Consider the following 23,431-nt stretch of genomic DNA (forward strand, 5'->3'; position numbering starts at 1 on the left):
CTTGCACGCGTGGGGGACCGAATCCACGTGGATAACGGCTCAGCCGAACCAGCTCATTGCGTGACTTCCTTTTCAGGGCGTCACATCACGGTAACGAAGGGCGGATTTGATCGTACACAGCACGTGGCTCATATGTCAGGGCTGTGGACTACCGCTCTAGTTGATCGACTGTCATCAACCGAAGTGGGGACTGGCTCGAGTCTAGCTGTGGACCTGGCCGTTCCCTATTGGAACCCTGCACCAAACCACCCCCACCACTGTCCAACTAGACTAGAAAACGTTAGGCGCGGGAACTCCACTCGAATATGCATCTTGTGTACACTTATTATCACAAAGGTGATCTGGAATCTCTTCAAAGACCCGGACTACGACCTATGGCAAAGAAATGACGACATAGGAATTCGAAGAGAAAAGATACCCAGGAAACCTATGTAAATTTGCCTGCCTTTGTCCTCGTTTCAAAGAATGGCTGGCAAAACAATAGTACGTTGATATCGATATTCAGAACGATTGATTTCAACCTTTGAGCTAAGACATGCAATGCCCAACGATAAGGTAATGCGGGCAAGACAAACTGATGGTCTTGACGAACGAAGAGGGTTCTGACAACCAAACTTGGTGTAACAGCTTCGTGTACCTATGAAAGCGCCTTCTTGCTAGCGATTCGTTGGCTATATGTTCAACCCTAGGGCCTGTGTAGCGCGTCTACGTGTAGAGACCACCCTAGCCCGTCCGCTCCCATTTTGAGGTGCAGCAACGGGAACAGGCGTGATATGAAGGCCGCCAAAGAATGTAACAGGAACACCCTCTAGCCCCTCAAACCCGTGATTCCCAGATGCCAGGAGTAGAAGAAACTGCATGGCGTAGAAAACATCGGGGAAGTTGACAATCAACCCGTCTCTGGCATAGATATCAGTTGTTTAAGGGAGACAGAAAGGGCAGGAAAACATAGACGCACATTATCTTGTGTACCCAGGCTCCCGGCGACATTTCTCTCAGCAACCACACATTATGATTTGAAAGGGGTTCCCTGGTTTTCAAATACAGCACAGAAGTCATTCCTAGGTCTATCGCCGTGAGAAGACCATAGTGAGGAGCGGGACGTCCCAGCGTCATTGCTGTTCTTCAATTTCGTATGGATGCCCAGTTGTTCTGCATCTGAGCGAAATAGCTCCCGAAAGTCGTTTGCGTAGTCGGGGGACACAAATTGGATGCACTGTCCATCAGTAAATAAAGTCCCATTTTTGTCAAGAAGCACCATTCACAAAGGAATTGTTCAAGGTAAAGGTGCCATACGCTTTAGCGGGTGATCCTAGCTTCCGCAAGACCTTCCGTATTGCTGGCATGACCGATGCCATGTCCTGAACGTCACTTAGGACAACAGTGCTGGGGCGATTCTGTCCACGTGTTGCAGTATACCATTCCGGAAGCCAGTAAGTCGACGAATCTCGGACGTAAGCACTCGAAGTACTACCACGCTCAAAGCCTGGCAAACCATTCCGGAGCCCTCCAAAAGCCTACCGCAACGTTCAGATTCACAAAACGAACTCTACGGAAAGAATACGTGCCTTGATTGAGGATTCTATATTCAAATACCGGAATACGAATCCATGGAATGGCCCCCCGATACGTGTTTTCTCCACAAACTGCACAGACTCTATTTCTCCATAGACCGACAGAGCTTCCCTGCATGATTCTTCCGTCGGTGGATCCTTGTTCCGTCGGTGATAGACGTCATAGCACACGTTCACTGCTCGAGAGGCATTGTGCAATCCCAAATGTGCAACCGTAGTAGCAAGAAGCGGAGGAGACATAAATGAATCCATTTCGCAGGTCATCCCGTATCTCGGCCTCATCTGCAGCTCTTTAATACATCGCGAGGCAGCGCGTGTATTAAAGAACTGGAGAAAAATGCAGTTGTTCTCGGTTGTTACCCGCTCAATGGGACCGAATTTAAGTTCGTCGAGGAACTTGGTGACAGAGCAATTCGTAGGGACCCCACGAAAACAGACAGTACGAAAACGAGGGCTATAATCGATTTCAAGCTGTTCTTTTATGTTTTCTGGAGGAGTTCCGAGCATATAGTCCTGCCATGAGTGCAACTGCATTGACAAAAATGCCGTGTTAGCATTTGACATTAGTACAGAAACTGAGATTTGGGTACTGTGGATTGGACCTCGAGAGGAGCTTGACCTTGATGTGTCAACGTACGCGTCAAAACATTCTGGCAAAAGGAACGAGCAAGAACCCGGCTCTGGTGTCGCACTGAGGAAGTTGTCAACATTGTCGCGGTCCGGCGTTTCCGTTAAGAAAATTATTCCCGCTACCTTGGTAGTGGGTCTCTGGAAAACGCTAAAGACACCAAATTTTGCGGTAGATTCGCAAGATCTAATTGATTCACCTGCCTCCTAAATCAGCTGATCAAAAGGTGGAGCGTTGCTATTGTCACGTTCACTGTTCGTTCTCTTGTTTCTGACTCGCATGTCTCGCTGTTCTAATGGTGGAAAACTTTCCATCACTGACCACTTACCAGCTCCTCGCTCGTGACGCTGCCAAGTACATGTATGTTTAATGGAATTCCTTCCTCCGTCACCATTTCTCTCGAACATGCTCGCTCAACTTGCAAAACGACGACGGGTGTTTCCACTATATCGCTGGTGACATCTCGGGGTTCTTACGAGGCAAGGGTTAGTTTAGTCAAAATTGCAGACGGTTCATTCGACGTCTGGGTTTGGATTTGTTTATAGCATTATTGAAGGGTGATCCTGATGGTGGTGAGTGTGTTTGTCTTTCCAAGCTTCTTTGTAACGCCTTCTCGACCCAGGGTCAGCACCATTCCAGTTAGAAAGCCTTCGTTCAGCGTATAGGCTTTTTTGCCTTCCGGAATCTCCATGCTTTTTCACCCGACTCCCGTTCGACTCCCTCTTGTACGAACTGGCAGCCCACGGCATACTACACAAGACTTCATGTGGACAAGACCACCTTTACCTGAACTTGCTCGTTGAGCATTTTCTGTCCGGCATGTGTTCGTCGCTCAATGGACCTTCATGTCGGTCGTACGTTCAGGCACGTCATACTGGCCGTGTTCGGGCGCCTGCATTCTTTCTGTCCGTTTTGCGGTACACCAATCTGTTGACCGTTTTGCCTTCGTCCACGCTATTACCTTTTTGGCGCTTCTTGGCACCGTCCACGCGCGAGAACAAACGGGAACGCGCAATCGACGGTTTGGCACAGCAGTTGATGCTTGTTCGTTATCTTTCGTACAAGGGACCAGTCACCTACATGGCGGCCGTTTTTGATAGTCACTTTGAGACGTTGCCTAGGAAGGGTCTTCTTAGAATGGCGGATGCGCACGGTCTCTCAGCACGTAGTGCCCATTTGACGCTTGATGATTTGAGGGATACCCTCAGCGACCACATTTTTGGTGGCGGTTGCGCCGCATGGCTATCTCATTCTATCGCTAACATACCTGTGGGCTGTTTGGACTGTTTACAGGAGTTTGTTTTTTCTGATAAGGTTAGGAGTCGAAACAGGTGGTCATCATCATCATCATCATCATTACACGGCACGAGTTCTGGTTCGGACCTTGCAGTTGTCGTAGTTAACAATACGAATGGTACACGTCGATCTTTCGGTGCAAGCCTCTATATATTCGCACGCGTCTTCAAGTGAATGTCCTGCTCTCTCTCTCTCTTTGTACGCTATGTTGAATGTCGTTTCTTCGGAGGGTGGACCTGTCCATTCTTGCTTCACCCAGCATGATTCGTCTTTTGTGTCCACGAGTTGGCTACGTCAGCGTGGTTTGCTTGATAACGTGCAGCACAATCTGCTATTGCAGTGATAGTATTGGCCCTGCGGGATCGTTCGTCTTTCTAATGCCCTTCGAGCCTGTCGAACTCTCTTCTTTCGATGTATCTCTCGGCAGGGATGTGTTCACTTATTACAATGAGGTACTTGCTTCTACGGGTGTGACTATTGGTACGTGTATATTGTTGATTTTTGTTCAACTTAGGACTAACCAGCATTTATTAGATTCGGAACAACGTGCTGACGATATGGACGTGGATGTTACATCACCTTTTATTAGCCCGAATGATGACCCCGGCGAGGTGATGGACATATTCCAGATACTTGGTGAGGGTTTTTCCCGTTGCCTTTGTATTTACTCATTCGTGCTTCTTAGACCGTGACTACCCTGTAGGCGACACATCTATTACTTGTCGTTCTGAAGATGCCCTTGCTTCGGGTGAAGGCATTCCACCAAGTCCTCTTGCTTCGGGCGGGGGCCATTGCTTCTCTACGGAGAACGATGATTTAGCCACGGGCTTTGAATTATCGTCGTCGTCTGGACGAGGAACAGCGTTCGCTGTGTCTGTAATCCACGGGATGTTGTTCGGCCGAGCACTTACAGGATCGAGAAGTCTGATATTCACTTCTGATCGTGGATCCCTTATTTACAGTGCTGGTTTGCATGGTTTATCGCTGTCGCAGGATCGTACTATTGTTGAATGCCAATATGCATTACTTGCCCATGTGTTGATGGGTCAGTGCTATGATCGTCGATCCATTGAGGTCATCAATTGGTAACCTCCCCATTGAAAAATTCCGACATTTCTATACCCTCTAAGCGCGCGCTCCAACTTTGGACACTCCACACCGCATGTCTTGTCAGATCTCTCGCCATTGGCAATAAACCGAAGACCTTGCTTGTCAACTGCTTCTAGTCGAAGTTCGCTCAAAACGATGGGAACGGAGTCAAAACTATGGGGTAGACCGCCAAAAGAGTTGACCGAAATACGATCCACCGTCAGCGTAGGATACAAGCAATATATATGACTGCTCGTAATGATGTTCATCTGACTGGTGAGAGGCGACGATAGAACAGGCAAGAAGACGGAATCGTGCGCTGATTCTATAACGATGATTTTCTTTATCTGTTCATGGTTATGAGCATCAGTCGGTATGACTATTAAAATTGAAATCGCACTTCTTTAGTTTCGTCGTGGTACCAAATGCCTGCTTGCGGCACATTGTTTTGTAGACGACTAAATCTGTCATCTTCACTCGCAATGAAGTGATGCATGGCAAAAAAATCCTCCCACAATGTAAATCCGTACAAAGGCGTTACGATGTTAACGTCCGCAGTCTCCCAGGTGCAATGAGGAGTTAAAGTCTTGAAGGCAGTTGATCCTATAATAGCAGATTCGGTACGATCCAAGAGAACGAAGAATTGAAGTAAAAGATAATCTGGAATACATGGCGACAATGCATGGACAAGACGAGTCGATAATATAGACCGCACTAGACGCCTGAACTGCCGATTCCCATGGGACGCCGCTACAAGAGACGCTATATCGCAGTGCTGAAGAACTTCTAGCACCATCTCTTCCACTTGTGAAAATTGAATTGTAACAGGCGACGAATAACGCATGGCAGGTGCGGATGGCAGGACGAAGTCAAGCAAAGAACCATAGTGCACGGGTTATTGAATAAATGAAGAAATGTCTCGGTAGACAAAGCAACTAGGTAGTATCAGCACGAACCGGAGATTGTCGGCGTAGCGAGCGGCCCAGCCCTATGACTAAGCTCAAAATGTAAGGTAGCGGGCTTTGCCGCGCGCGGCCCTATTCGTTATCTGCTTACGTACGTCGCTACTAATCCTGAACACTCATGTCGCTTTGATGTCGCTGAACAAATGTCACTACATCATTATGCTGCGTGAGATGCATTCAAAATTCCGCGTAGTTGAAAGAATCATAACAATTTGATGCAGGATAGACTAAATAAATAGTTATCTGCAGTCGTCGCCATGACCTGTCTAGGAGATAGCTCATACAAGCTCATACATCCCTCTCCGCATCCCCTCAGACTGAAACTTATCACGGTCGACACGACAACAAGGTAACATAATTACTAAGTATCTGCGAATACACCAGATTGATGCATTTTTGATAACTGTTCAGTCTCAGAAATGCCCTCTTTTACTACTGGACGTAAGGAAGCTGGAGAGAAACAAAGGAAATGGCTGCATCTTGGTGGAACCAGTCACGATTTCATTTGTCGTAGATATATCCTGATTCTGTATTAGCATCGTGACGAGAAAACACTCACCTTTCAGCCACCCGCCTCGCCCGTTCGCTCGGAAACGCTTTCCGAGGATGCGCTTGTCTTGTCGATCGGAGATGAATAAAATCGAGTGGTTCTGCTTCATCTGGTTCAGACCCTGCAGAGATCCGCGGGAAGAATTTCCATCTCCATGTCATAAGACGACCCGCCCATCCCGCAAGATACCACCCAAAAGTCCGTAAAACCACCCGCTCAAAGAAGGGAGGATAGAACCTGCAGAACCCCAATCAATCAGCCACCGTGACAGCTGTTCTCGTTCATCAACAATCATGTTTCGCGTGTGCAGATCCATATGAGAGAACATAAACGTAGAGTGGTTTGACTTCAAAGCGAAGTTGAGGTTTTGTTGGTGGCAAACGAAGAAGCCACCAGTTCATGTACTCTTTCAAGTTTTCTGGAGATGCATGCAGCTCTGGGCCATACGAGTCCAAGTCAGCCCGAGACGAGTCTGCCAGCAGCTGGAGAGGTACGCTGACGCATAGCTTTGATGAATCGCTTTAATTGCCACGCAGGCTTGAGGGTCGACCACCAGCCAAGAGTCAGCCAAGCATCTTCAAGTGTGTGTCCCCTCACTCGGCTCATGATGAGGAACTGCCCACCGGTACCATTGGCACCCGTCTCTGAGACGATGAATTCCAACCGATTCGGCCAGTCTCATCGCGGACACTTCGTCCGCAGGTACACGGGAGCGACAAGGTGATGCACATTTGGCGACGAATGAGGAAGAGAGTATACTGACGCTACTCCAGTGGAATATGTCATCGATAGGGACAGGTGATGATCGCACGATGAAATGGTTCGACTCTTTATCACTGTAAACAAGTAGATGCCTTTCTTCTAACTGGAAATGCAATTGTAATTGAGTATTGTGTTAAAACGCCCAAGCATGCCTTCGTCCTAGCCCTTAGATGTTACATGTACAGAAATTTCCCGTCGTGCTGAACGTTAACGTTGTGTTGGAGCGGCAATCGGTTTACCGACCCGATGTGCCGATTTGTCCATCCTAACTGAAATCTTTGACAGTGGTTATACCACTCTGGATAAGACTATTTCCCTGATCTCATAGGTGATACAGGTCTAATTCTAGCGGCCTAATATTTACTGGTGTGCACGCAATGGGTGGATCATTGAAGTGCTGCTAAACATTCTCAGTAGAGTCCTTCTCACTCGTCGCCTCGTCCTTCGGTTCAGCGTCTTTTCTCAAACTAAATCCACCCTCGTATCCAAACCATGTTCTTCGCTCACAATGCGGTCCACGAATGAGAAGCAGAAAAAAACCGATACCCGTCCAGCCCAGCGATAGCCCCGCTCCTGCTCTCCACCCACTCTCCAGAAATACGCGAGAACCCACGGACGAGCCCATTACCTGCCCGAGGAAGAACTAAAAGCATTTCAGATAGAAACGACAGCAATGATGACCTCCTCTCACCGACAAGAGTAGCAGAGCATTCAGTCGGGTTGTAGCTGCCGTGGAAATGCTTCACTCGATTATCAGTCGCTAGAAGTATACAAGCGAGCGGGAGAGCCTCACCTGAATACAGACATTTGAAGGGAGACTTGGAGTACTCGGCAGAATACAACTATTCCTATGATAGCAAGAAGGATCTATCTCAAAGAAGTAAGATTCAGCTCGCTGCAAGTAGAGTCAACTGAGTAAAGCTACCCACAGAAGCAAAATGGAGACCGGCCGCAGCTACCAAGAGGCATTGGAAGCAAGCATAAAGTACGGTACCCAGAACTGATCCGTACCACGGATGTAATTTGTCGATCGTCAAAGTTGCTAGACAGCATGATGATAAAAAAACAAAGGCAAGTCGAGCTTGAACTTACCCAGTGGCGTCAAGCATACACCAGCGATCCCTACAAGTCCGAAAAGCCCGATGACCAACCTGGAGAAAATGCCATTAAAGCAATTTTACCGCTGGGTGAAAGTAGCCTACGTAGAATAGTTATACGGAGGGCCCCCCAGCAAGAATGTCAACGTGGTCCAAAAATTCGAGTAGCCAGCTGATGCGAGAAAGTTGACAAGGCACGCCTATTTAACCATAAGTCAACAACCACAGATCGCGAACAAATGATCGCACCTGAATCAGCAGTGGCTCTCCCACTACAAAGCCTAGCATCGACTTTATCAGTTCCCAATACCTCATGCCTTTATTCTTGGCCGGGTAGTCCGGGATCGTCGCATAGCACACCACCAACACGATGACCTGCACGCCTACCGCAAGGTAATACACCACTCGCCAGTCGGCATACTCGGCTATCACCCCCCGCAAGAACTCGCGCAACAAGCATCCCCATGACCAAAGCTGAAATAAGAATTGATAAGAAAAAGAATTTTCGGGAGGGAGATACGACATCCGCTGCGAGAGGGATGAGTATCTGGGTTGCGATGTTGATTGTTCCTGCCAGGAAGGAGAGTGCGAGGAAAGCGTTCCAGTCGGGTACGAGAGCAAGGCAGAGCATCAGAGTTGTGGAGCAGAAAACAAGTCCAAGTATTAGTTGGCGGCGGCGGAGGAGGTCCCCCAAGGGTGCGATAAAGAATAGTCCTACGGCATATCTAATATGATGTGAGCGTCGGTGGGATTGAGGTAAATCAAAACTAAACAAACCCAGCATGAACGAGAGTGACGGCTCTGAAATAGACCGTCAGGTTAGCAATGATAGAAAAAAGTGATATGACATCAATATGACATACCTGGAAGAATCAGAATATGGGACTCCGAACTCTTCTGAGAACTGGACTGGAAAATAAGATAAGCTCCACGATCTTATTAATGTCGAGTCCCAGACGCACATAACAATGTTTGACAGTAGTACAGATTCGCTACAACTGTGACACTGAAAATGAGGAACATATTCACACCAACGATGCATGACAGACGCACTGAAAGTGCAAGCAAATGCGAAAAGCAAAATGAGTCCGATACCCAACTCAGGGAACGGTCGTTTTGGATCGTAACGGAGTCTTTGAGGGATAAGAATGAAGTCGAAATCCTTCGTCGGGCCTGGAGTACTCATCTTCAATGTAATAGTGAATTGCGAACCTACATCCTCGGTATTTATGCAGCAACCTCCTCTCGTACCTCAAAGATTGAGAAAGGGAAAGTCCGCTGCAATTACGAGCCCGAGCGCCAAGTATTGCCTTGGCATGCAGCGTGCTTCTCGTATATCCACCGCAGAAGGAAAGCGAATGCATAATAGTCGTGTAGCGCGGAGTCTCATTCGATATTCGTCGACCCAAGAAAAAAGCCAGATTGGATAACAGACACCAATATCTGCGATTCGGACCTTTTGTACAGTGTTATTCTGGATCCCGTTCACAACCTACCGTGGTGCAGGAGGATGTGCTGTCAAACATCCAAGTCTGAGATGACGTAGAGGCCAGCAGGTACGTCTGGTATATGTACGTGTACTTACATGAACTCTTGGCGTGCAACGGCGAGGATAGACCTAGGAACTGATCTTCAGTTCCCGTTCCAGGCCATGAAGAAATATCTCCGACACCTTGCTGTGAACGTTGCGTAGTTTGTTTGTATACCTGCAGAGTCTATAAGGTTTGAGTCGTCAAGCGACTGGATACCAAAGAAACGACATACTGACCTCGCTGGTAGTGCAAGAAGTATGACGTCGGTGAGAGTAACGTTGACATTCATACGATACGTACAGTATCGAATTCTCCACGATGGACGGGCCCGGTGCCTGCTTCTGAGGTGCCGTGTGGCACCAATATCGCGAAGCGCAGACCTCCGGGACATGTACACACCGTATCCATGAACGAAGCTTCGATAGGATCCAACCTGAAGATCACCGGTGTCTGCTTTGACGACTATGTGACAACCCGGAACAATTGCCCACTCCGTAGTCTCAGTCGCTCAGCAAGAGTATAGCAACGGCTGCAACCTATCCCGGAGTAGCTGACCTCAAGAATCGATGATACTCATTGTCATATAGGGATATAATGAGTTGATGAGATAGACAGCATGAATCGATTCCGAGGTACTGGATATGTGTGTATAAACATTTTGGAACCTTCGAACGGCTGTTACTAATGAATGATCCCAAAGTGCTGATATTTAACGTAGATGTGGTCATTCGGAGTTGATGTAACCATGAACTTCAGCGACTAGATCGACGCAACGGACAGATACGGTGGCTGGGTGCACCATAAAGAACCATGACCACTCGGCAACGTGAAGAAATACCATATCGATCCCAGTCTGAATAGCGACGTCAGCACTGTTCCCTATGACGACATGTTCCGTGGGCGTACCTGCGCTGCTCCATATACTTACCATTACGTTCAATTTAGCCACGAATATCTTCAGGCAACCGAAGTGCCGTGCAAAGATATTTTCATAACGTCATTCTCGCGCAAAGACGGCAAGTTTTCCAACGTCAGAGACAGCATCGCACACTTTATCTCTTCAGTAACTTGGTAGTCGCAGATGTAAGTCAATTGGAGGCACCAAAATGTCTCGATAAGGGAAAGCATCGAACCCAAATGTGCGAACAGAACCCAGATCTCGTCTTCGTCAGCAAAGTCGTCGAAGGTTTTCACGGACATGTCGATACGGAGGTTTTCTAGGTATCTGAGCTGAGGGCTGTCGGGGAAGGCATTAAGGAACCACTGCATTGCAGAGATATCTGTCCCTCCCTCAAGAGCGCGATAATTAATATCAAAGGAGAGGGATTTCAGGCGAAGGGGCAGGAAGAGCGGTTTGACATCGAACCACTGTGTTACTGGAATGAAACCAGCTTAGAACCAATTAGACATTGATGCAAATGAGCACGTACAGAGACAATTGGAGGTTCCGAGCACGTGCAGTGACTTTAGCGTGCGGAATTGACTAGCGGCACGGATGATGTCGCAGCATAGGGAAAGGTCTTTCCCTCGGAGATTGTACATGTTGATATAAAATTCTTGAAGAGACTCGAGGAACACGTCTCGGTAGCGAAAGACAAATGGAAGGAAATCAGACAACCCCGAGTGAAGGTGATGTATGTGAAGTTTTTCAAGGCACGGTTTATTTACAATGATTGAACTGGATGGAAGATCCGAAGTATCTTCGACATCAAAAATGCTTGACTCGAGGATGAGAGATTTGAGGAGAGGGAGGCCGAAGATAATCGTGCGGAAGCACTTAAGGGACGTGGAGGTATTCTTTATACTGAGAGATGTAAGATTGGCCATTAAGAAAAGGGGAAGTTGGACTTGACGAAGTGTGCTGGGATCATACGAAGAGTGAATTTCAGCTGAGTTGAAATGTATAAAGATATGTGGAGAAGTGCGAGCTAGGACTCTGAGGCGGTGCATGGAGTCTCCGAGGATGTCAGAGATTCTTATGAACTGGAAAAGATAGTGACGGGTACGAGGGTAGAAACTGCGCAAGACGAGGGAGCAGACTTTCAGCATTTGCTTGTCGCTGCGAAGATGATCCAGAATTTCTTCGATAATTTCGATTGGTATATCTGGCATTTTGACCTAATTTTCGAGCTATTAGTGAGGATAACGGCTTGTTCAGAAAAGATAACGAACGGAAAGATCGAGTTCAACACTTTGCATTTCTTTAGTTGTAGCCACTAGCAAGTGTCGTAAATATCAGAAGCTTCAGATTCCTGCTACGTTAGTAGTAGGTCTTATAGAGGGATGGTGGTAGCCGAGTTTTGAGTTTAACCCGAAGTCCGATGTCATAAAAATTTCTACTTGTGGAAGAAATTCACGGCCCAGCGCTTCAAAATTTCCGTTTAAGTCAGAATTTCGGGGTGGCACAGTCGCTGCTTGTTACTGTTTACATGTGACCCTCTGTTACTATCACGCTTTCTGCGGCGTTGTTCGGCCGGCCTCTGCTTTTTCTCGCGAGAAATAAAGTAGCGTGACACGGGGCTTGCCTTCGCAAGCCCCCATTACATTGCGGGACGTGATAGGCTAAGATACATTTGTACAGTACTTGTAAAATACTGAAAATCTCAGGGAGTGGTGGGAGGGTGACAAAAAAGAGTTGATTAAATGGCTTGTAAGTTAATAAATAGGTGATGCCTTTGGAACCTGGTATCAGTGGCGCTGAATGAGCATGACAATGAGGGAGCGAGCGAAGCGAAGCTCACCTTGGATTGTGGGGCGAAGGTTGGGTGCGAATGAGACAATTGCTCCAATGTCTCTCAGATATTCGACCTCTGCTAGAAATCTAGCACTGAAAACTGAGACGGAACAAGTTGCCCACTCTCCCAAATGAAGCGGCACTTCTAGGCAGAGCCTGCAATGATGTGGCGATGCCAGTTAGACTCGATGAGCTTGCAGAGGCCTATGAAAATGCTCCTTACCCTTGGAACCCGCCTTTACAACAACCTCTGCTTTTTCTCGCAAGAAATAAAGTAGTGTAACATGGGGCTTGCCTTCGCAAGCCCCCATTACATTGTGGGACATGATAGGCTAAGAGAAGATGGCTGATGATGATGTGTGTGGGGGGAGGTGGAGGTTCAAAGATGATGAACGGACCACAAGAGTCAATGAGGAAGAGAGGTTTGGGTATATTGTAATGTGGCCAGTTGTAACTCAGCACGAATAGCAGGATGTTCTTGCACATACAGGGTCCAGGCCTTTGATGACCAATGGCCCAGAGCCTGGATGATTGATTCTGAAAGGCTGAGTGATGCATAGAAAGTGGCACCACCTGCTCATAGTGAATGACCACTGAAATCCCTTCCAAGGATAGCAAAGAATTTCTTGTTGAACCAAGTATGGGTTGGGACAGAGCCATCCTCGCAGAGGAAAAGTGGGGATCATGGACCATGATGATGATCTCGAAGGGTGGTGTAGTCATGAAGGAGTTGGAACAGGGTCAGCAATGTCTTGGCATGTGAATAGTACATCGGAGCCATGATAGAAAGGATCTGATTTGTGGTAAGGGAGATGATATTGTACACAGCCTTCAGAGAAGACAAGTGATGAATGCTTGATCAGTTTGCAATAGTCTTGGAGCTGCTTGTCATTTTTCCAAACAAGCTCTCCAGTTCAGTGGCAGCCATAAAAGCCACAGGAAAGTAAAGTGATGAAGAGAAGATCATCATACGATCCAGACATTCGTGCTAATAGGTTAAAAGTAGCGAGATGGGACTGGCATAGAGGGAGCTTTCTCCGGATTGGATCAGCACAGATCTTTTTGGATCCTCATATGGTCGCTTGGACAAGGGGAGAGTATCAGTTGGCATCAAAGTGCAGATAAAGGTTATGAAGGAAGTGTTGGACTCCTGAGAGATATTTTGGCCCAGAAGCAATGAATTGTGATGTGTATGCGATGTAACGGCTAAGGGTCAATGGTGTTGGATCGAGGGAAAGATGGTGTGTGATACAAAAGTGTGTGTAGTCTCTTGCACCTGTAGAATATCCCTTGACCGTAGATAATTTGAGAGCATGGAGCTGGAGGAACAATGCACATTCATCAATAAATGATAAAGAATGTGCAGGGTGAGCTGTGCAAGGAGCATGCTCACCCAAAGTACTTAAAAGGACTCTCTCCATCGTGCCGGCAGGAGCTCTCTCGGTGGAGCAAAGACGTGGATGTGGTCTGCAGGAAATTTCTGATGATACTCATCAAGGAGGAGATGTGAAAGAAGATCAGCATGAATGTTGTTTCTTCCCTCAATGTGCCGGACCTGAATATCCATACCTGATTTCAATATCAGTGATGCTACAGCCTGGAGGGGTGTGTTGTGCATCGGTTATGCTACAGCTAAGGAGTTAAATGCCGCAACGGAGTCGAGGCTGTCAGTGAAAAGAAGTAAATGATGGGGTGGATGAGGAAGAGATGTAGTGTAATGAATTGCTGAGAGAATAGCAATAAGCTCCAGGAAGAAGATGTCGATGATTATGCCGGGTGGTGGTGGATGAAGTTGATAGACAAAACCATTGCCAGCAAATACGAAGGACAGTCCAAGACGCAGGGCAGCATCTGTCCAGATGATCATGTCTGCTTCGCTGTCAAGCCAGTGTGTGGAGTCTACAAAGCATACACTAATCACTTCAGGTAGGGTCGTCATAAGCCACGTAAGATCTTCTCAGATGGCTGCATTGATGAAGACCTTCATAAATTTGAATGACTTGCCTGCCATTTTTCGGTATAGTTCAGACAGGGCAGGACGTCCCCAAGGGAAGACGTTCAATGCCCAATTGAGGTATCCTGCCATGCATTGCCATTTTAGAAGAATGGGCACTCGTCCAGGCATTGCAAGGAAGGCCTCAATGTCTGAGACAAGGTGGCAAATGGAGTCGTGGTTGAGAGAAATGCTTCCCTTGTTCACATCCACCCAGAAACCAATGATTTTCAGTGTTTGGCCATGCAGCTGCTTTGGATTGTCAAACAGGCAGGAGATGAACTCCCAAAAAATCAACAATTGGACTTGTTGACCAGACCGTAAGAGTCCTCGATAGAGGACTAGGTTTGTTGCAAAGTCCCATCCAAAGAAGTCATCCATATAGACGTGAAGATCAGGAATGTTCAGTTTATGGATTTCAATCCAACAGAGTAGCCCTGAGATGGTGCACCAAATGCGAGACGACGCTCAATTTCCAAAAACTAATCATCGTACAATGTGGTAGCAATTATCCACCATAACAACCTGGCGAATTTGCCAGAGCAGGTGTGCAGGCAGATTTAGGAAGGCTTTTGTGACATCACTCTTATAAAGGATAAAATCAGCGTCTGGATAACATTGCCGAGCATTATGCAAGGCCTGCCCAAAGGGGTGCATATCATCATACTTGACATGAGCTTCTTCTGGAGGAATTCCGGCATTGAGACCCAAGGCAGTATGGTCAGTGATGACTCATGGCTTTCCTTCTTGCCACACTACAAACATCGGGGAGACTTTCATCCCTAGAAGAAGTTGAAAATTGGGTGGTAAGGCAGGAGACCAGTGACCAGCTTCCACTTCACGATCTCTAAAGGCACAAATCTCTGCGAGGTCTGCTGGATCCGAAGCATAATTCTCTGACTTATCCCTACTACACTCCTCCCATTCTCTGAGGTCAAGTGGCCAGAAGCCGTCTCAAAGACCTTGGATAACAGACTCAACAAAAGGTTTATTAGGATGCAGCGAGAGGATGTGCTCAAGCCGGTCAACATTAAATGGAGTATCAACACATATATAATCTTTAAGAGCTGAAATAGTAGATTGCAGCTGTGGGTCATTGAGCAACTGCTCAGGGGGTGATGGTAAAGGACATGCAGATTCAGTGGAAGATGCTGCAGGAGAAAGAGGCTGTGATGGTAAAGAGGGTTCTAACCATACATAACCATGCTTGAAGCGAGGTCCAACTGACTGATCATCTTGCTTGCGTTTCATGCCTGCCAGTGATTTAGGGCCTGCTGCTGCTGCTGCCACTCTCGTTGTTACCTCCTCTTCCAAACCTTGCTCAGCGTCAGGCATGAAGGAGGGAGGCACATTCACCATTGTCTTTTGCTCTATGGTTGGCCCCACACTCACTACAGATGCCATGGCGATGACAATTTGCACATGGCTCCATCGAGCAATACTCCAAGTTCCAATTCTCACAAGGAGTCACAGCACGCTTTGGATTGGAAAAAGATGAAGAAGAGGGATGCTTTGCAATGTGCTGAGTGATTTCAGGGTGGAATATCTGAGATAGCAATGGAATCTGGACCTCATTCTTGAGATCCATCCTGAAAGGACGTTTCACATACCGAGAGCGAATATCCTCATCAAAACAGATAGCAATCGCAGGCTCATGAGGAACCGCTCTAAAGAGTTCCATCACAGTTTCCTGATAAGCTGCCAACTCAGCCTCATGATGAGGGTAGAGGGAGACAACACCCTTTCCCCAGGCATCAAACACATGATACCAGTCTGCCTCAGACACAATTGGCTGCTTGGCTGACGAAGTGTCTTTTTTAATGATCGCGTACCTCGCAAATAAATCTTTAGCATCCTTGTTGTGGTCATAGCCCCAGTCCATGGATGCAAAGAACTTTGTGAAGTCAACATAGTGGTCCTGAATGATGAGATGCCAGAAGGGATGAGCAATGGGTTCCTTGAGGGTAGTGATGTGCCAGCCTGGCTTAGGCTCAAAGCCATGGCTTAGGCCTGGCTTACATGGGCTAGGGCTTAACAAAACCCCAAGCCGGGCCCAAAGCCCTCAGAACTGGCTGGCTCAGGCTGGCTCCAGCTTAAGCTGGGCTTCTGAGGGATATACTGCTGCACATACAACTGTAGTAAATTACTCCATCATGAATATATCTACTACCTCTTCATCATCATTACCTAAATCACATTCTTCACCGTCCTCCTCTAAGATATCATCCCAAGATCCCTGTAGATCGGAGCACTCTTCTCCATCAACTTTCTCATGAGCTATCTCTGTAAGAGCACTCTCCACCTCATGAAAAATAAGATCATGATGGAAACCGCATTTGAGAAACTGCAGTGCCTCCACAACATCAGCCTTGAGTTGATTACAGCATTTACTAATCGTAATTCCGCTTGCCAAGAATGCACACTCACTAGATACTGACGACGCCATAATAGCCAGGTAATCAGCAGCAAGTGAGGCCCAGATGGGATAGCGATCGCCATTGTGCTAAAGAGATGAGTATTAGTGATTGCTACATGGTATTTAAAGAGAGAAATGTACCCCCCACCATTCAACAATAGTGTACTTACCAAGTACATCAGTCGAGTTTAAATAGCCATCAAAGTCTTGCAGCCAGGAATCAGCAGTGACCATAGATGGCCTGTAATTCTCTTCTTCCTCCTCATCAGAGAGAAGACCAGCAACATCATCTACATCCACACGTGTCTCACCAAGTCTTTTCTTCTTCCGGAGAGATGACGCCGCTGCACTAGAAGATCCAACATCACTGTACATTTCAATGTAACGTTCATGATACTTCACCGATGATACCAAGTCAAATCTACAAACCACCCATCAGAACAAAAGTACATACAATCTTCTTGGCCAATTTGAGAACACTTTAAAGAAGCTCCGGACCCCAGTACTTGCGAATATGACTCGTTTTACCAGATGGATTGAGTACTGCAAATGATCTTCAGCCCGACACGCAACAAAGAAACTTATTACATACACATTGCCATAACATAGGCATCTGATTCTCCTGTTTGGTCATTATACTCCGCTACTTTCTCTAAACCAGCTTCAAGTGCAGGCCAGAAGTCACTATACTTAACAATAGCCAAGCACCAAGTCCATGACTTGTGCAATGCCTCAAGTGCAGGAAGAACCTGATGGAGTGAAGGTGAGTGATCGGAGGAGAATGCCTGCTGCATCTTATTTGGTGCCTATGAAAATGTTAAAGTTAGAATGCGGTAAACAATATAAAGCATCATACAGCCAGAATCTTAAGCATCAGTTCAACATGTGCCCATTCCTCAGGGGAAAGCCTGAGCCCATCAATTTTGGCTCACTTCTGAAGGTCTTTCTCCATTATTCCAATGTCATAGACAAACATATTGACCTTCTGAAATTCCATCAATATAAATTTCACGAAATTGACAGGTGAATCAAACTCACATCCTTGAGATAATATGCTTATCACAGCATCACAAACGTTGAACTCCACTGAACAGCCATATCAATTAGCAACATAAGCAGCTGGGCTTCAGGCACACCATCTTGATGCTGAATCTCACAAAATTTCTCCTTTCATTTGGAAGAGGAATGTGCCTGTAAGAACATTTAGTACTGGAAGATTATCATTCCATGAAGAAGAACCTTGACTACAATCGAATGGATTAATCCAACCTCATCTCATATATCCGATGTGGTGCCTTCAGTCAGATCCTCATCGGGATTATGTGGATCGTAATGCTTCGACTGACTGCACATCGTTATGACAGCTTGTGTTGCAAGGTTCACAACGTGAGCAGTACAACTTCATGACCATTAGCAAAAGATGAACTGAAAAGAGAGAGATAAACCTCACCGAATGCGATGTTTAACTGCATCATAAACCTTTTTTGTGATCTCAGTAATTAGTTGGGCAAAGGTGAACATCATCGTATCATTATTTGATGCATTGTCGCACGTCACCCAACCAATCTTGACTATGTGGTTAAGAGATGCAAATAGAATGTAAATCATTAGACACCATATCTTGTGCTGAATGCCATATCGAGCAACAACTTTATACAGTGCCTGTCCAAGTCGAAGACCATTATGTGAGTTGTTCAGGCATACAAACCCAAGCAAGGCACTCTGCAATTTCCACTCCTGCTCGGCAACTTCTTCAATCCAATGTCCTGTTACAGCAAAGTAGCCATCAGTCATTGAAGCCTGCCAAGCATCACAGGTAAGACTAATCTGCCTCTTGACAGCTTCACTCTGGATATTCATTCAGAACTACACCAAGACATGAAGCTCATTTATGCACCTGTAGCCTCTTACGGAGAAAGTAAAGCTGACGCTTAAACGTCTCCATTATCGCTTGTCATGTCTGCTTCCTATTTGGTATATGCACTCCCTCTGAAGCTCGAGACGCGATGTGTATCATCTTCTTGAATGCTGGATGTTCAAAGGCATCAATTGGCTGGTATTACCACTTAGATTGACTGTATTCAGAACAATAAAATCATACCTGGTCAGTCATCACGAGCCATTCGACAGCAGCTTCTTGAAAGAGTTCATCTGTGTATAGAAGAATGACTTCTTTCTTCTCTCATTCTTTTAGATGTGGGTGGAGACATGTTTGCTGTTCACTCTCCATTTTTGCAGCCTTCAGTTCTTTATGGTCATCTGGCAGCATTAATGCAAAACCATTATCTTTCGCCCATTTTTGGTATGTAGCCTAGTATTTTATTAGCGTTGATAGTACTTGTAGAACTCCTCTGTACATACCTTGTGAAAAGATTGACAATGACGACGCAGAGTTGACAATTCATTGACCTTGGCTTTTGGCATGCCAGCCTTCTTTCTGCAGTCACAAAGGATTGTTACGAGGAGCATTACAGACCACTAGTTATAACTCACGTGCATATAGTACAATTCTGAACTCTCTTCCCATCTGAGTCAATGTACAGTTGCCCAAAGAAGTGCTCTATGTCATGAATCTTATTTTGTTTGCTAGGTCCTTCGGTGATTTCTTCGATGTCCTGAACAGTAATATCTTTGAGCATTCCATCAGCATCTGTGAAAACATAGGTATGAGTTTGTGTGAGAAATCATAACTCAAATGGTACCTGTTTCCATGGTTTCTGGCAGTTCCATCGCTTTACCTGGTGTCTTCTTGCCCCATTTGCGAGGTTGCTCTGTCAATATGTGAGTAATGTTCATCAGACTTAAATCATAGCAATGCGCTGTTCATACTTTTGCCCTTGGACGATGATCCAGAACCACCAGTCATCTCAACTACCTCGATGTCATCAACATCGGATTCGACATCATCAGCTCAGCGTTTGCAACTGGAGGATAGTCCCTCCATGTCTTTACTAGCAGAACTCACAGCATTATGAGCTCACTGATGGCTACTGAGCTGGAGCTTGCTGATATTTGAAGGGTCTGTAACCCATGTGGCAGGAACACATCTTCACTTTTCTAGGACTTTGTTGGTTGGACCGGGCTCATAGGGTGGGGAATTTGATTCATCTATACTGGATATAAGTATTTTGCATCGGATAAATAAGTAACAGATCACATTCACCTTGCTGCATGCCTCTCAAGACCCGTATTTGGAGCCATAGATGGGATAAAGCCCCTAGTCCTGCATTGTGCAATGACTCTCCAGGGAGTAGGATACGTCTCGCAGATGTTGTCAGCATGAGAATTCCTTGATTATCGTATGGAACATAGCCATGTGCTGACAGCTGTTGTATCACTTGCTTGGAAGTGGTAAATTGATTGGCAACTGGAGCAAAAATAAAATCATGTGACAAGGAGAAAGGAGTTGCTTACGAAGTGGAACAGATTGGCCAGAGGCACCTTGAATGAACACAGTGAAAATGTTGTCCTGCTGAGCTCGTCGGAATTTATCTAGTCAAATGTGGGACCAATGACCATGCCGATAGTGGATCCATGGTAGGGGCAAAAGCTTCTCAAAGGAAAGGAAATCTGGTGCCCAGTAATAGCCTGCCAGACATTGTTAGAGTGTGGTTTTTCAGCATGGTATGACACTTACCAAAGAGTAGAATAAACAGGGCCATATACCCATAAAACTACATCAAAATCAATGACACATCACTAGCTCTGAACGATTTTGAGATTACATGCATGGGCTAGCATGGAACACTGAAAAGAAAGCTCGCAAAAACATGGAGAGAAGAGCAGACTCCAGCAAAAAACAGAGGAAGGAGGAATAAGCCTATGACTGAAAAGAACCAAGTGTAGCAGTGGTGGAAAATTGTGGATGACAACGATGGGAAGAGCATCGCATGATGCAGCGACTTGTGATTCTCTAAAATGACCCAGATGCACATCAGCAGTAGAGACAATCATGTGCGAAGGGACCTACTTCGAGACATGGCTGGCGAGTGCCCAAGAGGTAATGAGATGAGTTGGGATGGCTTCTAACGATGCAGTGCAGACCCTATTTGTTTTTTTTCAGAGATAGCAGGCCTTCTAAATGCAAGATGTCAATGTTTTCTGTGCCTATTGAAAGACCTGTCCTGTTTTCAAATCTGCAGAATTGAAATATGTATATTGCTTGGCAGCTTGGACATGGGGAGAATTCTTGGGAAAGCATTGAATGGTTGATGTGATTAGACTTGCTATTGTACAAAAGTTATGGTGAAGATTCTGAGTAGGGAGTGGCAGGAGTCATCTACAGTTGGGCAAACAATGATGGTGGTAAGAAGAAACCCGGAGATGCATAACCAGGTCCTAAACGGGAGCAGTAGTCCATGTGCCTTGGATTCTATTTTTAATGCAGTCAGCTGACAGTGGTACTTCACTCTCCAAAGTGCTGTGGAAAGCCCCTGGCTTTGGGCTGGCTTTGGGCTTTTGCACTCGCAAGCCGGGCCTTGAGCCCTCACAAGCCATCGTCAGGGCTTAGGCTGGCTTGGTCTTTTAGATGGCTGGCCTGGGGCCGGCTCTGGCTTGAGCCTGAGCTGGCACATCACTACTTGAGGGGCAGGGCCTGAAGGAATGCGATAAGATTATCAAAGCTCTTCTCAGTCACATAGAGTTGTCTGAGGTGGAATGTCTCAGCGATATGTGGGTCAGAGATCCTGGATGAGATGAGCGCCGCGATATGAGGTGCTTGCACCAGAATGGTCGAAGATATTGAAGCAGGCTTTTGAGAGAGCATTGCATCGAGACCAAGGAGGCCAGTGAGGATGCTGGCAGGGTCTGTGCTTGGTTTTGCGGATGATCCACCTGGCTTGAGCAATCGAAGCTTTGCATGGAGGCTTGCCCAGGCCACATCCTCAACTGCTCGCAGCCTGTTAGCCTCATGTTGCTTCTCAGCTGTATTATGATTTCGTGCTCTATCTTATCTTATCAGCTCTCTCGTAATCTCGCTATGCTAACTTTCCAGACTTGATCGCATTCTACCATGAGGGTTCAGTGTGTTTACCGCACTGTTGCAGACACTTGTAGTATATTTAGCACAACCCAAACTGTATTTAAGTAGCTCGACTGCAGGTCTTAAACCTCAGTCTCGAACTAAAGTTTATTCACCCAATAACCTAGTCTGAACTCACTCTTGCTCAACTAAGCGAAAGCTCCCTATACTCAAACCTGCGGACAACATAAAGCACCTGACCGAAGTGCGAGTCACACTTAGTTGTTTGATCTTGTTTGTGTAATCGGTCGCTAACAATTAGTTTGAGACTTTCTTACTCTTCATCAACAACCACGTTGACGAACAGTAACGAATGAACCCCATTGAACAATACCTCACCGACCTCTTTGGACTACAAGGCTTGATCGCCATAGCCTACCTTTCGTTCCTATATGGATACGAGTACCGAAGAACCCAGGAGCCAGTCTCTGAAGAAACTATCCCCGTCGAAGCCCCCAACCAGGAGGCTAGACGACCGGAGACACCCCCCCCAGACTACTACCCCAGAACAGAAGAGGGAATCACCTACCACTTCATATTCATCAACGACTCCGACTTCATCACAGACGACTCCGACTCCGACTCCGAAATGGAAGGATGGCCCGCACAAAGAGGCCCAGTCGTTGAAGAAGAAGAAGAGCAAGGAGTCTACGAAAGGGGGATGGACGAGCGTGTTCTCTCTCCCATTACCGAAGAGGAGAGTGAAGGGGAAAGCGAAGGAAGTAACCCCTGGGACGCTCCTTCCCCCACTTCAACCGAAAACTCAGCCGCCAACCCTGGATATGATTCATACGGACAGCACCTCTATCAAAGAGGGCTTAGACATCATTTGGGAGAAAGAAGAACGGCTGAAGATGGAACTGGAAGCAGTTCAGATGAAGAAAGCAGCGATACAGAGGAGGACCACGACAGCGACAAGCTCCCAGGGCCTCGCAACAACTGGTCCCCTCCAAGGCTGGACTCCTGAGGGGAAACATGAGGCCACTACTACACCCATAACAATTCCTCAGACGACGAAGGAAGCTATCTCAATCTCATCACATGCCCAAACACCCTGGTCATCATCAACGATAGGGCCAGGGAAGCAACTACTGAGCTCGACCAATGTGAGCCCACGTACGACGCCGACGCCAGCTGCAATATATGCAGACAAATACAGGACTATGCCGATGCATGGCGCATGTACGAAGGAATCGAACCCCCTTCCTCCATTGTCCCCTTTGCCATCTACCCCCTTGCCCCGGAGCACCCTCTTGCCGCCCCCATCCCCTTCATTGCCCCTTGGGTATGGGACCGACCCAGGAGACCAGACTTCGATCAAGTCATCCTCAGGGTCAATGAGTGGGCCCGAATCATCAGAAACTGGAACAGAATCGTTACAGGAAGCACGGAGCCTTTCGAGCGAGTCCGACCAATCGGACTTAGAAGAAGGCGAAATCTATGAGAACCCTGGAATAGGGCCGACTACGACCTGGGACAACAGCACAGAGTCGGAGAGTATGGTGACGAGGATGTCATCCCGGAGTTCATGGAAGGATCTAGTTCGGGAGCCTACTGAGGACGAACTAGAAAATATGACATATTTAGAAATGCTTCACTGGATGGAAAAGAAGCTACCCAGAGAGATCTCGTGGAACGGATCGCCCCAAGGCAGACACTTCCAGAACCATCGAAGTGATCACATCAGGGCCCAGATACTATATCGAGAAACGATTTTCCACACCAATATCTTATGGAACCAGGTACACCCGGACGACTACACAGATCCGGGAGAG

General features: G+C 46.7%; 7 protein-coding genes across 7 annotated transcripts; 1 reads left to right on the plus strand and 6 right to left on the minus strand.

The window, feature by feature from the left end:
• Nucleotides 1–812: 812 nt before the first annotated feature.
• Nucleotides 813–2,318, minus strand: EV420DRAFT_703040 (uncharacterized protein). The gene is made up of 3 exons (XM_060483152.1): nucleotides 1,569–2,318; nucleotides 959–1,517; nucleotides 813–900 (listed from the first exon to the last, which is right to left on the minus strand). The coding sequence occupies exons 1-2, from the start codon at nucleotides 2,136–2,138 to the stop codon at nucleotides 1,248–1,250; spliced, it is 840 nt and encodes a 279-aa protein (XP_060327853.1). The 5' UTR covers nucleotides 2,139–2,318; the 3' UTR covers nucleotides 813–900; nucleotides 959–1,247.
• A 498-nt stretch (nucleotides 2,319–2,816) lies between these two features.
• EV420DRAFT_703057 (uncharacterized protein) lies at nucleotides 2,817–4,111 on the plus strand. The gene has a single exon (XM_060483153.1). It carries the CDS (start codon nucleotides 3,022–3,024, stop codon nucleotides 3,670–3,672), a length of 651 nt encoding a protein of 216 aa, XP_060327854.1. The 5' UTR covers nucleotides 2,817–3,021; the 3' UTR covers nucleotides 3,673–4,111.
• On the minus strand, nucleotides 4,112–5,655 carry EV420DRAFT_703079 (uncharacterized protein). The gene is made up of 2 exons (XM_060483154.1): nucleotides 4,988–5,655; nucleotides 4,112–4,934 (listed from the first exon to the last, which is right to left on the minus strand). Exons 1-2 carry the CDS (start codon nucleotides 5,429–5,431, stop codon nucleotides 4,551–4,553), a joined length of 828 nt encoding a protein of 275 aa, XP_060327855.1. The 5' UTR covers nucleotides 5,432–5,655; the 3' UTR covers nucleotides 4,112–4,550.
• Nucleotides 5,656–7,128: 1,473 nt separating this feature from the next.
• Nucleotides 7,129–9,147, minus strand: EV420DRAFT_1766307 (MFS superfamily; the record flags this gene model as incomplete). The annotated part of the gene is made up of 12 exons (XM_060480873.1): nucleotides 7,129–7,507; nucleotides 7,556–7,604; nucleotides 7,658–7,731; nucleotides 7,794–7,906; nucleotides 7,957–8,015; nucleotides 8,067–8,161; nucleotides 8,211–8,435; nucleotides 8,482–8,686; nucleotides 8,739–8,762; nucleotides 8,825–8,870; nucleotides 8,924–8,959; nucleotides 9,015–9,147. 12 exons carry the CDS (start codon nucleotides 9,145–9,147, stop codon nucleotides 7,265–7,267), a joined length of 1,302 nt encoding a protein of 433 aa, XP_060327856.1. The 3' UTR covers nucleotides 7,129–7,264.
• Nucleotides 9,148–10,167: 1,020 nt separating this feature from the next.
• Nucleotides 10,168–11,798, minus strand: EV420DRAFT_703161 (uncharacterized protein). The gene is made up of 3 exons (XM_060483155.1): nucleotides 11,666–11,798; nucleotides 10,924–11,611; nucleotides 10,168–10,869 (listed from the first exon to the last, which is right to left on the minus strand). The coding sequence occupies exons 1-3, from the start codon at nucleotides 11,690–11,692 to the stop codon at nucleotides 10,451–10,453; spliced, it is 1,134 nt and encodes a 377-aa protein (XP_060327857.1). The 5' UTR covers nucleotides 11,693–11,798; the 3' UTR covers nucleotides 10,168–10,450.
• A 4,881-nt stretch (nucleotides 11,799–16,679) lies between these two features.
• Nucleotides 16,680–18,430, minus strand: EV420DRAFT_1482362 (uncharacterized protein; the record flags this gene model as incomplete). Its single annotated transcript, XM_060469897.1, has 9 exons — nucleotides 16,680–16,723; nucleotides 16,807–17,057; nucleotides 17,091–17,190; nucleotides 17,229–17,442; nucleotides 17,493–17,544; nucleotides 17,569–17,621; nucleotides 17,675–17,677; nucleotides 17,773–17,827; nucleotides 18,252–18,430. 9 exons carry the CDS (start codon nucleotides 18,428–18,430, stop codon nucleotides 16,680–16,682), a joined length of 951 nt encoding a protein of 316 aa, XP_060327858.1.
• Nucleotides 18,431–18,818: 388 nt separating this feature from the next.
• Nucleotides 18,819–20,616, minus strand: EV420DRAFT_1482363 (uncharacterized protein; the record flags this gene model as incomplete). The annotated part of the gene is made up of 10 exons (XM_060469898.1): nucleotides 18,819–18,947; nucleotides 18,998–19,073; nucleotides 19,130–19,286; nucleotides 19,339–19,407; nucleotides 19,800–20,003; nucleotides 20,051–20,128; nucleotides 20,153–20,224; nucleotides 20,274–20,310; nucleotides 20,407–20,462; nucleotides 20,607–20,616. The coding sequence occupies 10 exons, from the start codon at nucleotides 20,614–20,616 to the stop codon at nucleotides 18,819–18,821; spliced, it is 888 nt and encodes a 295-aa protein (XP_060327859.1).
• Nucleotides 20,617–23,431: the final 2,815 nt, after the last annotated feature.

The sequence above is a fragment of the Desarmillaria tabescens genome (assembly GCF_030435595.1).
Source record: "Desarmillaria tabescens strain CCBAS 213 chromosome Unknown EV420scaffold_32, whole genome shotgun sequence".
NCBI lineage: Eukaryota > Fungi > Basidiomycota > Agaricomycetes > Agaricales > Physalacriaceae > Desarmillaria > Desarmillaria tabescens.